The sequence below is a fragment of the Microtus ochrogaster genome, chromosome 8 (genome assembly GCF_000317375.1).
Source record: "Microtus ochrogaster isolate Prairie Vole_2 chromosome 8, MicOch1.0, whole genome shotgun sequence".
Classification (NCBI taxonomy): Eukaryota; Metazoa; Chordata; class Mammalia; order Rodentia; family Cricetidae; genus Microtus; species Microtus ochrogaster.
In genome coordinates, this window is record NC_022015.1 from 25,818,310 (window position 1) to 25,834,204 (window position 15,895).

Consider the following 15,895-nt stretch of genomic DNA (forward strand, 5'->3'; position numbering starts at 1 on the left):
ATTTCTCTGATGACTAAGGATGTTGAACGTTTCCTTAAGTATCTTTCAGTCATTGCAGATTCCTCTATTGAGACTTCTCTGTTTAGGTCTGTACTCCATTTTTTATTGGATTAAGTGATCTTTTGGTGTCCAGTTTCTTGAGTTCTTTGTATATTTTGGAGATTAGACCTCCGTCTGATATGGGGTTAGTGAAGATTTTTTCCCATTCTGTAGGCTGTCGTTTTGTCTTGTTGACCGTGTCCTTAGCTTTACAGAAGCTTTTCAGTTTCAGGATGTTTCATTTATTAATTGTATCTCTCAGTGTCTGTGGTGCTGGGGTTATATTTAGGAAGTAGTCTACTGTGCCAATGTGTTCAAGTGTACTTCCCACTTTCTCTTCTATGAGGTTCAGTGTGGCTGGCTTTATGTTGATTTCTTTGATCCATTTGGACTTTGCATAGTTAAACAAATATTCTGCAATACTCAGGTTATCACATGTACACACATAAAACTTGTTAAGAGTCAAAGCACAGGGGCTGGAGAGATGGCTCAGTGGTTAAGAGCACTAACTACTCTTCCAAAGGACCTGAGTTCAATTCCCAACACCCACATGACAGTTCACACCTGTCTGTAATTCTAGTTCTGGGGAATCCTACACCCTCACACAGAATATATATACAGGCAAAACACCAGTGTATAATAAATAAATAAATCTTTTTTTTTTTTTTTTTTTTTTGGTTTTTCGAGACAGGGTTTCTCTGTGGTTTTGGAGCCTGTCCTGGAACTAGCTCTTGTAGACCAGACTGGTCTCGAACTCACAGAGATCCGCCTGCCTCTGCCTCCCGAGTGCTGGGATTAAAGGCGTGCGCCTTAAAAAAAGAGTCAAAGCACAGAGTGAAAGAATTCATTATAGTTGAACTGTAGAATAAAACATGAGAGAGATAATCTGTAGGAAAGGCTGAACTATTTGAGACCTGTTCACCTGGATAAGGAAATTGAGTTCTCAGTGTCAGGGCAGCAGCAAACCTTTGAAACCTCTGAATGGAGTGCCTCCATTTAATTGATGGTCTGGCCATAATATAGGGAAAAGTAAGTGGGACCAACCCTTGGGAAGAGCAGGCCAGAGGCAAAAGTTGGAAGACTTTATATCGTACTGAGACGAGGAGGAGTTAAAATAGCCGGGCTTTTGGTTTGGATAGTAGTATAGCTTGAATGTAAGAAAGAACAGGATAGTTTTAGACATATGAGGATGTCTCATGTATATATTGTGTATGAGGGCCTGAAACTATTGGGCAGAATATACCATTTAGTTTTACATGAATAGTTATATTGGGCAACCGTGAGTTAAGCTGTGGAACCTTCTCCTGCAGCAGGAAATGATGGGGACTTTGCTGTTTGGTGTTATTGACTGAGAAACAGCTAGCTTTGTGTTCTTCTAGATGAACTCAATATTTTATAACATGCTTCCTCGCTTGATGATTCACTGTTTTACTGGATTACCAATTCATAGCCCTCACATCATATATCACTAAGGATACCTATGAATGTGGCCCAACACAAATTGCAATCTAAAAATATTCAGAAATGTTTTTGTGTGTTATTTCTTTCCCCATCTCCCCCAACTTGATTACATGGTTTATAAGCTGCTTGAACTTTGTAGATGACAGAAGGTTAGACACAACTGCCAGACCTTTCTAAAATGGTATAATTTTATACAAAGTCAAGATACCATGAGGGTGTATGGAATCAATTTTTGTTGTTGTTGTTGTTTTGAGACAGGGTTTTTCTGTGTAGCACTGGTCGTCCTGGAACTCACTTTGTCCAGACTGGCCTTGAACTCAGAAATCCACTTCTGCTGCTTCCCAAGTGCATGTGCCACCATGCCTGGGATTGAAATTTTTGTTGTTTGAAAGTCAGAGAACTTTTGGATTTGACTGTAGTGCTGAATATGGGTTTGGCATATATCTCTTCATATAATTTTTAAAAGAATGCTTTAAGAATTCTCCGTTAAAGCCGGGCGATGGTGGCGCACACCCTTAATCCCAGCACTCGGGAGGCAGAGGCAGGCGGATCTCTGTGAGTTCGAGACCAGCCTGGTCTACAGAGCTAGTTCCAGGACAGGCTCCAAAGCCACAGAGAAACCCTGTCTCGAAAAACCAAAAAAAAAAAAAAAAAAAAAAAAAAAAAAAAAAAAAACTCCATTAAAAAAAAACAAAAAACTCCAGTTTGTTTAGTTCAGTAAGGTTTTAGGTTATCTTAAAATTGGAAGTCATGTTCATTTCTCTAACTTAGTAATATTTGTATGTACTTCTGATGACTTGTCCCAAAGATGATTTCGTAATTTGTTCCTTTAAATTCTTCCATTTTTGCATTTTTGTAGCAATTGTTTCTGCCCATTAAGATCCCCTTTCTTATGAAAGTATCTGTGAGTTCATATATTTACCCATGACTTTGGGATTTATATTTTCACAATAGTTGTGTTAATAGTTTGAATATAGTTTATTTAATATAGTTCTATAATTGTTAATAGATCACTTAAAAGATATCAGGAACTTTTTGATTTCCTTACTTCATTGAACCTTCTATTTTTCTAAAGAGTATGTTTTAATGAACATTGGGATTGAAAAGAAGTTAGTCTTGATTATAATTAGATTTAAGAAATTATTTTCAGAGTTGGAGAGATGGCTTAGTGGTTAAGAGCTTTTGGTGCATTTGCTATGTTTAGTTCCCAGTACTTACATTGTAGCTTACTACCATCTGTAACTCCAGTTCCAAGGGATTCAATACCTTCTGGCCTCTGGCAGCAGACATGCACTAGGATATATGCATTTAGGTATGCAGGTGAAACACTTATATACACATAAAATACAAATGAATAATTAAAATTAATTTTTTTTCAATTTCTGATTTCCTGTCTCTGTCTCTCTCTTGAAGAAGCCTGTTCTGAGATACTATTCTTGGAGTAGAAATGGCTGTTCTGAGCTTGTTACCTTTGGTTATACATGTGAAAAATGCAACTAGGAGGCAGTTTGTTTGGTCTGCTCAAATTATTTCTGTAGTTGTCACTGTTTGTGCCTGTTTGAAGGCACGGTTAAAAATATAATGGGTTTTAAAATAAAATTCAGCTTTTCATCTTGGAGAGATGGCTCAGTGGGCAAAAGTGCTTCCTGTGTGAGAGTTCAGATCCCAGCACCCATGGCAAAAGCTAGGAGTGGCCACAATGTGTAACCTGTCTTCTGTATAACTCAGGATTGTGGGCTTCCTGTCTTAACGAGCCTATCTCCAGGTTCAGTGAGGGACCTTGTCTCAAAGGAATAAGGTGGAGAGCAATAGAGCAGGACATTTTCTTATGGCTTCTGTAGACATACGTATACACACACATGCATACTCACAAAAAATGCAACTCTTATTTGAATATTAAAAGAGTTCCTTGTAAATATTTGAGCCCAGGTTTATGATTAAACTATATCTATATATATCTATATATCTATATATATTAAAAACATGGCTACTGGGTGGGAGAGTTTCTTGTAAATATGCAAATCAATTAAATAATTTAAGCCTTAGGTAGAGGAACTGCCTAGACAATAAAGCCAGCCACGTCTGCATCTTTCTACTGACCATTCTCTAGGACATTCTGAACACTACCATTTAAAACTAACTTTTCTCTTTAAGGGTTCCTGAAATTGTGCCTGCTGTCTCCAGGTCCACCCTGACCCCACAGCATAAACCATGCTGTGATGTTACACAGCTACCATAGAACTCCAGGGTAGTGTTGAGCTGGCCCATGTGGGTTCAGGTAAGTCCTGGCTTTTTTTTTTACCATTTGGCATTTTTTTCAAAGTTAGTTACCATTATGATTTTATATCATAAAGGAAAATAAGGCAAAACTTTGAAAACTGTGCCATATATGGGGGAAAAACAAGTCTATTATTTAAACATCTAATGAGCCAGCTCCAGATGCTAACCAATGGAGTTCCATAGTAGCTGTGAAGTCCCCAGTGAGTTTTTGACCTGTGGCTTCAAAATCTGTTAAGCTCACTCTGGCCCAGTTATAGGACAACATGATGTAAGCTTTCCTGCTGTAGCTGCCTCTTAAAGATTTTATTTGGTAGCTAGTAATACATTATATGCTTTCATTTACTTAAAGACTACATAAATTAAAATTTTTATTAACATTTTCCTTATCTCTAATTGCCAGTAGTTGAATGTATAATGAAACCTGGGGGTCAGTTTTAGGCTGCTGGTTGGTTTGGAATTAGTCTCAGAGTGCTTTTAGTTGTCTTTATTTGCCTTTATAATAATATAAAGGAGGAGGAGCAAGACAGAATACACAATGTAAGTTTGTTAAATTAAAGAATACTGAGGCTTCAGTTACTTTTGGAGACATTGTGAGTGATCAGAAGCCTAAAGGACAGGTATAGATTTTAGAATTGATCAACTCCACCACCCACAGCCTTTGTTCTGTAAAGTTAGGTTTTAACACTTAACATTTGTTTGCTGCCCTTTTCTGCCTTACTGTGCTTCTGTTTTTTCTTACTTTTATCCTTGATGTTAGAAGTTGCTAAAAATGTAAAGAACTTGGGGACATCTTTGTGATTGTGATACCTTCCCCCTCCCTAAGCAAAAAAAAAAATGTGGTAGCTAAAGTTTAATTTCATGACACAAGTTAGGTCCTTCTAAATCTCAAACCTACAGTGAAAACTCATATAAGAAACTCTAAACTTGATTAGTAGCTCTTTTGAACACTAAATAAAATTTAACAAAACTTGGATAGTTTCATGTTCTCATGAACTTTGATCTGTAATAAATTTACCAGTTCTTGAAGCTGTGAGCTCTTATGGTTAGTGAATGCTATATATATACGCACACACACATATGTATGTATATACATATATTCCCAAAGCATAGACAGTAAACGTTATTAAAAAGAAGGATTTTGTTTCTTTTTTGTGTTGGGAAGGTTGGAGTCTTATTCTTTTGCCTCCTCCTTCTCCAGTTTGTGTTTTGCGGAACAACAACATAGTCCTGCTTGAGTTTAACAAAAATTGGGAGGAGAGAATTCAGTATTTTTGATGTTCAAGTTAAATGAAAATTCTGACTGGTTCTGTGTATGTGACTCAGCTTTCTAAGGTATGATTCATATAACATGGAGTTCAGCATTTGAAATTCTGGATACTTGGACAACAGGCAGGCAGTAGTAGTGTCAATTGTAGTCCCAGGCTTAGTTTGCACAGTTCAGTGTGCTGGTTGGTCTGATCTCCCCACCCCATGTGCTAGTGCTAATTTCAGACATTCTTCAGAAATATTAGTGAGGAAATTAATTCTTAAGAACTTCTAAGACATCAGCTATACAGAGACTTAGCTAAAGCGTGAAGGCAGTTATTTAGAGGATATTTCCTTCTTCTAAACCAAAGAAAGTAGTCACTTGATATTTAGCTTTAGATTGCCTCACATTTGTGCCTTGGGGGGAAAAGTATTTTAACACACAGCAATTTCATACATGTCTGTACATCTGAATACATATGCACAAATCTTCCTCTTTGTCTATTCAGATAAATTGATCAAGCTCTTGGGTTACTTTTAGAATTTGGAGCATTTTATGTGTAATATGTATTTTATAAATAGGTAATATTTTTAGGTTTTAAGCCAAAAATCCGTAGAGGTTCAGAGATGCAGTGTTTTCCTTCCCATGTCGGGGATCAAACTCCGTGCCTTTCGATTGCTAGGTATGTGCTGTACTACTGAATTAACTCCAGTCCTGGTTCTTTCTCTGATAGGACTGAAGGAGAAAACCGTTGTCTTTGTAAAGAAGCATTGTAGGGTGGGGTATAGTAGCACACGCCTGTAGTTCCATCACTTGGGAGACTGGGCTGGGGAATTGTCTCAAGTTGGAGGTCATTCTTTGGTACATAGTTTCTAGACTTGGCCTGCACTGTGAGGCCCTAGCAAACAAAATAAGATAAAACACCTATAGAAACAAAAGGAGATAGGGTGAGTATAACTAGTTCTAAATATTGCAAATTGCATTAAATTATTTTTAGACTTTTTTGTATACTTGAATATAATTAGAAATAGGAAACTCTTTAATGATAGATGAGGGCCGATTTTTTAATAGTTAAAATGTATTGACCCAAAATACAAACTAAGATTTCTGTAAGAAGCATTCTTAGTTAATAACATGAGGGTTTCAGCTGGTTTTGTTTTTATGTTGTTGGGATTGAACCTAGGTCTTCATATACGCCAGGCAAAAAAAGGGTCTACCATGGAGCAAGCTTTACTCCCAGCCCCACTATAGTGGGCTTTTATTTATTTGTTTGAGTTGGAAAGCTGCACTTTTGTTACTTAGACTTGTTATGCTCTTAGAATCACAGGATCTTCCTGTCTGAGACACCTAAGAACAGGGACTACATAGTCTACAGCATCGTTTCTACTTTCTCATGAGCCTTTAACTTGGAAAATTTGTATGTGCATGTTGGGTGTGGGTGGGGATTTAGATTTGCAGAAAAGATCCATAACTCTTAGGAGTTTGAAAACTTTTAAAGCCGACCTTCATTCCTCACAGATGTGATTTAAAAGGATTTGGGGGAGAATAAGCATCATGTGCTTAGGGTCTTTTGTGCTCTTATTGCTGTAGCACAGTATCCAGGATGCAACAAACATCCAGTGAGTGTGGGAATTAAATGGTCAATTTTAAGATTGGTTGTCTTTAATAAAGAGAGGACTGTTTCATTGTACTAGGTATAAGGAGTGTCTTTATCTCAATTCCTAATTCAAAAGGCATTAAAATGCCTTTTTAAAAATATACTAAGAATATTTTTAGTTAATCTTAGCATTTTACTCAGAAGATGGACTTTATTTTTCTGATATAACTTAGGAAGCACTGAAAAATAGTTGGTCTGATAATTCATTTTACTGTATTTATTGAAAGCTAATGTACACTCTCATCCCCTCCCCCAGGCTGTTTATTATCCATACTGTTAAGTAATTACTATCATAACATTAATTTGTGTTAAGATTAATAAAATGATTTAATGGGGATGGAAGGTTTATGGCTTTGAAAAAGTGTTGTTTTCTGTTCCTGCTCCTAATTGTTTTAGCATATTTAAAATCGTGTAGTATAAATTTTAACAGTTATCATTCTCCCCCCTTTCTCTTAGTGTATAGAACAGGCTGGCCTTACAGAGATCTGGTTGCCTCTGCCTCCCACACCCTGGGATTAAAGATGTATACGACCCACTTTCTTTAGAGATATTGCTCTCTAACACAGTGGAATTCACTGTGTAGCCTGGGCTTGTTGTGAATGCAAGTCCTCCTGCCTTTAACTCCCAGATGGAGAGCTGCAACACAGTTGTGAACTGACACATGCAGCCATTGATGAACAATTTGTAATGTGTATAAGGAAGTCTTGACTGTGGGAGATTCTTAATTCAAAATGCTGTCAATTTTTACTTAAAATAACATTTTAAGTAAATTATTAAGTAAAAGTTATTTTAGAGCTACACAGCAGTGTAGAAAGCTCAGCTTTTGTTTTACTCTGCTTTAAAAATTCAGGGTAAAGGGTAGAAATAGCCATACACTAAATGGAAGCACATGTGTATCTCTGGGTTTTGCTGCCATCAGGATGAATGCAAGACAATAATGGCTCATTTTTTTTTTTTCTGTGAAGTCTAGTTTCTCAAACTATGTTGTCCTTACTCACTCATTTTTAATCCATTTACTGTAATCTAACAGTTCTTTAAAGTCTGCCAAAGTATGGAGCCTAGCCATGATGGTGAGGTAAGTGCCAAACTAGGCAGTTCTAGTTCCAGAAAGAAAATTTAAAATGGTAGAGAAATACTAATTTTCCTTATTTTCTTTAGGACATGTAAATGATGTCCCAGGATCCAGGAAGTACAAAGGAATGTTAAAGAATTTAGTGTGGTTATTTCACCTGTATATGCCTTTTGAAGAAAAACAGATTTAAGTGCTTTTTCTATCTTGGTGCTTGTTTTAGGGGTGGTGGAAGGTGATTTAGCAGCCATAGAATCATACAAGTCATCAGGAGGAGACATTGCACGTCAGCTCACTGCAGATGAAGTACGTTTGCTGAACCGTCCTTCTGCTTTTGACGTTGGCTACACCCTGGTACACTTGGCCATACGCTTTCAGAGGCAGGATATGTTAGCAATATTACTTACAGAGGTAAGTGTGGCATTTTGTTTATTGAAACCAGGGCTTTATGTGTTTGGTAATGTTCTTTTATATTGAAGAAATAGGTTCTTTAGTTGTTTTCTTTTTAATTCTATTTTTTTATACTGTGGGTTGAATGTAGGACTTTGTACATACTAGGCAAGTGTTTCACTGCTGAGCTATATCCTCAGCCCTAATTTTTTAATTTTAATGTCACAGCATTTCTCCAAATTCTTAAATGATTTTTAAAGGATTTATTTATTATGTATACACTGTTCTGCCTGTATATATCCCTGCAGGCCAGAAGAGGGCACCAGATGTCATTAATGGTTCTTGTGAGCCATCATGTGGTTGCTGGGAATTGAATTCAAGACCTCTGGAAGAGCAGTCAGCACTCCCAACCTGTGAACCAGCCCAAATTCTTAAATGTTTTAAACTTTTTTACTTGTTGTTAAAAATCGTTTTAATTTTTAAGAGATTTTTAAAGATTTCAAGATTTATTTTTATTTTTAGTGTGTGAGTATTTTGCCTGATTTTTGTATGTGTGTGTATAATTTGAGTGCAGTGACCTTGGAGGTCAGGAGATGGTGTCTCATCCCTTTGGAGTTGGAGTTATAGTTGATTGCAAGATGTCACGTGGGTGCCAGAAACCAAACTCATGTCATACTCAGCAGGAATAGCCAGTGTTCTTAACCACAGAGCCGTCTCACACTCTAGCCCCTTCAGTTGTATCTTAAAGGGCACTCCTTCCCTGCTGTGGTAGGTGCTTTATTGTTTTGTTTTGTTTGTTTGTTTGTTTAAAAGATAGGATCTCTTTAAATCAGACTGAACATTGTAGGTAGCCAAGGACTACTCCTTGAACCACTAATCAGTCCTTCTGTCTGTTTCCCAATTGCTTAGATTGTAGGCCTGTTATACCACACACACACACACACACACACACACACACACACACACGCACGCACGCACGCACGCGCACACACACACACACACACACACACCCCAACATCTGTTTTTGGTGGGGAGGGGTGGGGAAGGTGTGGGAGAGTCCAGAACAGGGTTTACCAGCTTTGACTGTCCTGGAACTTGCTTTGTAGACCAGGCTGCCCTGGAACTCTGAGAGATCTGCCTGACTCTCCCACCCGAGTTCTGGGATTAAAGGCATAAGATGCCACCATCCGGCTCTCTTTCCCTTTTATGATGAGAATTATGTGTTGCCTAGACTAGCCATGATCCCTATACATAGAACATAGCCATGAAATGTATATTCATACAGTTTCCTGAGTTGATGGAGCTACTGATGTACACCACTGCTCCCAGCAACATAGCCTTTTGAAGCAGGACTTTTTTCCATAATATTTGAGTCATTAGGTTTGATTAAAACACATAGGAACTTACTTCTATTTGTTCATTCAACTAAGAAATACTTATTTAGTACCTATGCTACATTCCAAACTCTGTGGCTGAGAAGATAGAATTGTAAGGGTGTTGACTCTTCCTTTATCGAATTTCTAGAGAAGTGGATAAATGAATGGTTATTTCTGTATAGTGTGAGTAAATGACCATTTGAATACTTAGGAAAGAACTTGGGAGGTATCTTCATTTCCTGCTTAGCAAGTCACATTTCATCAAGTTTCCCTCTCCCTCGCTCTTGCTCTTCCTTTGGCCTTGCCTTCTTCCCATCACAGGATTGCAAGTATCCTAGGCTAGCTCGCAACTTGCTCTGAAACTGAGGATAACCTTGACTTTTTAACCCTTCTTCCACCTCCTTGCTCTGCTGCACCTAGTTTGTACTGTGCATGGGATGGATCTTGTGCAGAATACAAGGCAAGCAGTCTGCCAACAGAGCTATACCCCAAACCCCATTTCATCAGATTTCTGGAGGAGGAATAGAAGTTAGCATGTGAAGTAAGCTTGGTGGAGAATTGATTTAAATAAACTATTTAGGAAGATATAAGCGATTATATTCATGTGACTGTGATCCCAGGAATATGACTTTATTATTTGTATAAGAGACTTTGTTTCACAATAAGAGAAATAGAATAAAAGTACAGAAAGTCAGATAATGTGGATTAAATTTTTGTCAGTACACATCTGGGTATGCTTTATATAAGTATATAAATTGAAACTTCAAGTTTATTAGTATTTGGGAACCATTATATACAGATACTGTATGGGGATTAAAAAAATATGCCATGTAGGTGAAAATTTGATTTTATTGGCTAGCCATTATGTTTACTGTAGTAAGATTCCATTGACATCAGGGGAAGAGGTTGGGGAGACTCAGAGAAGGGAAGTTTACCATAAGGGAGGGTAGAAAGGTAGAGTGTGAATCTGACATAAGAGGGTATGTCTATAAAAAAAGCACCGAACCAAGTTCTTTTGTAATGAGAAGAAAATGTTGATTGTAAGATATGGGTCAAGATTTTCACTGAGTTTTTTTTTTGTCATGGACTTATGAACTCCTGGAAAAATGGCATTTTAGTGAAGAAAAAAAATAACAATGGAAGTCTAGTTATTGAAATACAGCTATCAGAATAGTTAACCGTATTTGTGACTTGTAAGATTTGTGTGTGTGTGTGTGTGTGTGTGTGTGTGTTGGCCAAGTGGTGGTGGCACATGACTTTAATCCCAGCACTCAGGAGGCAGAGGCAGGTGGATCTCTGTGAGTTGGAGGCCAGCCTGGTCTACAAAGCAAGTTCCATGACAGCCAGGGCTGTTACACAGAGCAGCCCTGCCTCGCAAGGGGGGAGGGAACAGAAAAGAGAGGGGAGGGAAGGAGGGGAGGAGAGAGTGAGCGTGCACGTGTGTGTGCATGAGTAGCTGATGCTGGCTTAGAATTTACAATCCTCTATTTCCTGAGTGCTAAAAATTAAAGACATTGCAAGAAAATTTCTTCTAGTTTAGGCCACTAGCTTAGGAAGAATGAAAGGATTTTTGTAGTAAACTCCATGAATCTTTTCCAGTCCTTGGACTCCAGGTTAAGTACAACTGGCCTAAGGGAGGATGGTTTGAGGTTTGAGAATGGTGGTGAAGGGAATGTTTCATGTTTCTCTTGAAATGTATTCAAGGTTCATTCCAAGTTTTTCAAAAAAGAATTTGGGGTATTCGTGTTAGCAGTGAGTGTTCCTGACAAATAGTAATTAGGAAAGTACCTGATAATTGGTTCCTTTTTTTTTTTTTTCATTTTTTTCATTTACTTGAACTTTGAGTTTCTAGGTTCATGGAGCTAGAATGTAGTAAAATTTTTCATAGTTACTGGCAGTCAGTGAAATCAGTGATAAAACCAAAATAAGGAGTCTTGTAGCTGTGGTAATTCTGCTGAGCTAACAACTCTGGCTCCTCACTTTAGCAGCAGTAATGCATAGACGACATCGTTAGCAAAATACACTTTCAGTAGGTTACTATAAGGCATGCTGCTCCAGGTCACACTTATGGTTGGAATGAGGTTTTTAGTAAGCTTGTTCTCATCAGATTTGTAACAGCAGAGAACAGAGCTGATTGGCTCACTGAGTGTCCACTTCCACTTACTAACATATCCTTTCAGTGATTTAAAGAGTTTCCCTAGAAATGTTTTTTTTTTTGGGGGGGGGGGGGTTGAGATCTATCCCCGGCTGCCCTCTTAATTCCTGGTCTTCCCACCTCAGACTTTCTAGTGGTCATGATTACAAGTGTGCACCACCAACAAGTGTGCACCATCATTCCTTGTTCCACACACTAGGTGCAGCTGGAATGCTAGTTGGAATCTGTACCATTTGTTGCCATTCCACATTTCATAACTGTTTTGAATAGTTGTCCCATTGATATAAATGTCCACTGGCAAGGAAATAATACCTAGTATTTAAGATTAAAAAAATTGAATTGGGGGAATTTTGCTAATTTAAGTGCTGTTAATGTTTTGTTTCTATTCATGATAAATAAGATACAGAAGGAAGTTTCTTTCTGTATTTAAGGTGTCTCAACAAGCAGCAAAATGTATTCCAGCAATGGTGTGTCCTGAACTGACAGAACAAATCCGGAGAGAAATAGCTGCTTCTCTTCACCAGAGAAAGGGAGATTTTGCTTGCTATTTTCTGACTGACCTTGTAACATTTACATTGCCTGCAGGTAACCCCAAAATTTATTATGAAAAGCAGTCTCTGTTTTCTTACAGTTATTTTTTTATGTAGAGGTAAAAATATGTTTTTGTGAGAAAGCAAATAAGTTGGGTTTTTAACATTTTTATATTTTATGTGTGCGAGTGTTTTGCCTGCATGTATATCTGGCACCACATGTATCTCTGGCACCCACGGAGGCCAGAAAAGGATATTAGATCACTGGAACTGGAGTTAGAGACAATGGTGAACTGCCATATAAATGCTGAGGATCAAGTCTGTGTCCTCTACAAGAGCAGCCAGTGCTCATAACTGCTGAGCTATCTCGCTAGCCCCATAAGTTAGGATCTTAAGATTTGACTGTTCTGTTTCTGCTTGAAGTCAGTCATGCAAGAACTGTTTCTAAGCAAATACTTTGAAGATTAGAAGACAGTAAATGATTTTTGTTATTGTTATTGGCTTTAGTTTAATTTGAAGACAAGTTCTTTGTAGTTCATTTTATCTAGAACTTGCACAGATCTCTTGTTTCATCTACATGAGTGCTGGGATTATAGGTGTGAAGCCACCATTTTCCATTTCTTATGTGTCCTTTTCTTGAGACAGAATCTCATTGTGTAATTCTGACTCGGCCTTGACCTTGCAATGTAGACCAGGCTAGCCTTGAACTCATATCTCCCTCTTGAGTACTAGGATTAAAGGAATATGCCACCACATCTGGCATATTAAAAACAAACAAATAAACATATATAATATATATACAGACATATATATTATCCATCTTCTCCTTTTATTTAAGAATATTCTTTAGTTTCCTATTTTTAATTTTTACGTCTTTCTGCTTTGAAACTATATATACCCATTGGCTACTACTAAGAATTGGGATACATTCATACATACATACATACACACACACGTTAGGTTATTTGAATTAAAAATAATGGAACCTTTGAGTATGCCACTGTTTTTCATCCATTAATTTCTGCTGTATTTATGAAGCATTTGTTAATCTTTTTAATTTTCTCATAGTTGAAAATGTCTGGATATTGCCTTTTGTGAATTGATATTGAATAAATACAACAAAGAACTTTTTCTTTTTTCAAGTAAAGGTTCTATCTGGTACCTGAGTGTTTTCAGTCTTTTGTAATCAGAAGTATTTATATGTGGAAAGGGTTAATAATGAAGCCTTTGTTTGGTTTGTTTTTTGAGATGGTTTCTCTGTACCTCTGGCTGTCATGAAACTTGATCTGTAGATCAGGCTGGCCTCAACTCACAGATATCCTCCTGCCTCTGCCTCCTGAGTGCTGGATTAAAGGTTTGCGCCACCATGCCTGGCTAATGAAGCCTTTTAGAATCAGTAAATTTCATATAATATACTGTATATTAAGCTTATCTCAAGGTATTGACTTAAAAAATCATTATTATATTTTCTTATTGTGTGCATGTGCTAGTCATGGTATGTAATTGAGGTTAGAGTACTACTTACCTGAATTGGTTCTCTCCTTCCATCCTATGGGTCTTGGGGATTTGAACTCAGACAATCAGACTTGACATGTGACTTTTCCTTCTAAGCCATCTTGCCAAACCATACATAGGGTTTTTTTTTTTTAAGAATTGAAAATACCATTTAAAAAATTAAACTTAAAAAAAAACCAAAAAACTTTAAAATTAAAAAATATATTTAATGTATAAGTATGAATATTTTCCTTGCATGTGTACATGTACACTAAGTGTGTGCCTCAGAGGTCAGAAGAGGGCATCAGTTTCCTTGGAACTGGAGTTAAGGATGACTATAATCCATCATGTAGGTGTTGTGACTTGAACCTAGGGTCCTTTGCAAGAGCAACCAGCTGTCTTAATCATTGGGCCACCCCTCACCCCCCCCCCAGAGGCTTTTAAGGGTAATGCTTTTTATACAGTAGAGTGCTCTATTAAGTAACCTAAATAGAACCTAGAGTACTTGAGGAAGGTTACGAAAATATTGTGGGTCAAAGTGCATGGCTCATTAACTTTTATGAGAAATTCTTAAATTTGCAAATAACAGGTTTACGACTGGCAGTGGTAGTGCACACCTTTAATCCCAGTACTTGGGAGTCAGAGATCAGCAGATGTCTTGAGTTCAAGGCCAGCCTGGTCTACGGAGTGAGTTGCAGGACAAGCAGGGGTACACAGAGAAACCCTATCTCGAAAAACCGGGGGGGGGGGGGAGGTTTCTACAAAAAAATACCCCATATTAAGAGAAAGAAAAAATAAAAATCTATAAGCATCTGTCTACACATTATTTTTTATATTAACTTTAAGAATATTAGTAATGTAACTAAGGAAATTTTATAAAATTATATATATGTCATGTTACATACATAGATATCTGACAGCTTCAGTAGAAAAGAGGTGTTTTTATTAGAAACTAGCATTTAAATTGTTATTAAATATGAGAACTGCTTTTAAGCCTGATTTTTCTGTGCAGATATTGAAGATTTGCCTCCAACAGTTCAAGAAAAATTATTTGATGAGGTGCTTGATAGAGATGTTCAAAAAGGTAAGTAAATAATGAATAGTGTAATTTACCCTTTACCAAATCAGTTACCTGTTTCATTTTTCTTTATTTTATAATTTATTTATTATGTATACAGTGTTCTGCTTACATGTATGTCTGCAAGTCAGAAGACAGAAGAGGGCACCAAATCTCATTATAGATGGTTGTGAGCCACTGTGTGGTTGCTGGGAATTGAACTCAGGACCTCTGGAAGAACAATCAGTGAAGTGCTTTTAGACCCTGAGCCATCTCTCCAGCCTGTTTCATTTTTTTTATAGTGTAGGAAGTGGTTCATTTTGTCATTTTCTTGCCTTGTTTTAAATTAAAAATGTAGAGTCCTTAAGAGCAGTGTCATAGTGGTCTCATATGCAAGGTCCTGGATTGACCTGCAACCCCGAAACCAACAGTGCAAAACAGAAAAGACACTCACAGCCTTGGACTGTAATAGAGTGAACAAGTATATAAATTAATTAAAACTCCAAAACCTTAGTTTTCTACTACTTACTCTAGAATGAATATATTTTTGTATTAAGTATTTTTGTTAAAAAAGATTATAAAGGATTTGAAAGTTAAATAATTATTCCAGAGACACAATATGCTTGACATTTTTAGAAAGTTTACATTAATTATGTAGGCATGAAAATGAATGTTATTATTTAAATTCCTTCTAGAGCTAGAGGAAGAATCTCCAATTATAAACTGGTCTTTGGAATTGGCTACACGTTTGGACAGTCGATTGTATGCACTTTGGAACCGGACTGCCGGAGATTGTTTACTTGACTCAGTACTACAAGCTACCTGGGGCATTTATGACAAAGACTCGGTGCTTCGGAAAGCCCTGCATGACAGCCTGCATGACTGTTCACATTGGTGAGCTGGCACCCTTTTCTGTTTCAGTTTAGAATTGCTTTTGCTGGGTCATTTCCTTATAGTAGTGGGTTACTTTTCTGCTCATATATAATTTTCTTTTTAGGACTGTGTGTGTGTCTGGTACACAAGGAAGCCAGACTATTGGACTCCTTGGATCAGTTTGAACTGTCATGTAGGTACTAGGAGTTGCACTCAGGTCCTCTGAAAGAGCAGCAAGTACTTTTAACTATTGAGCCATCTCAGCTAC

General features: G+C 37.3%; 1 protein-coding gene across 3 annotated transcripts in view; it reads left to right on the plus strand.

Moving 5' to 3' along the window:
- Nucleotides 1-15,895, plus strand: part of Zranb1 (zinc finger RANBP2-type containing 1) — a 67,352-nt gene that overhangs the window by 39,387 nt on the left and 12,070 nt on the right. For all 3 annotated transcript variants that reach the window (XM_013347874.2, XM_026781722.1, XM_026781721.1), the window contains 4 exons: nucleotides 7,976-8,163; nucleotides 12,105-12,258; nucleotides 14,710-14,781; nucleotides 15,450-15,648. In XM_013347874.2, coding sequence (XP_013203328.1) covers nucleotides 7,976-8,163; nucleotides 12,105-12,258; nucleotides 14,710-14,781; nucleotides 15,450-15,648 — 613 coding nt within the window. The remainder of the gene's footprint in view (nucleotides 1-7,975; nucleotides 8,164-12,104; nucleotides 12,259-14,709; nucleotides 14,782-15,449; nucleotides 15,649-15,895) is intronic.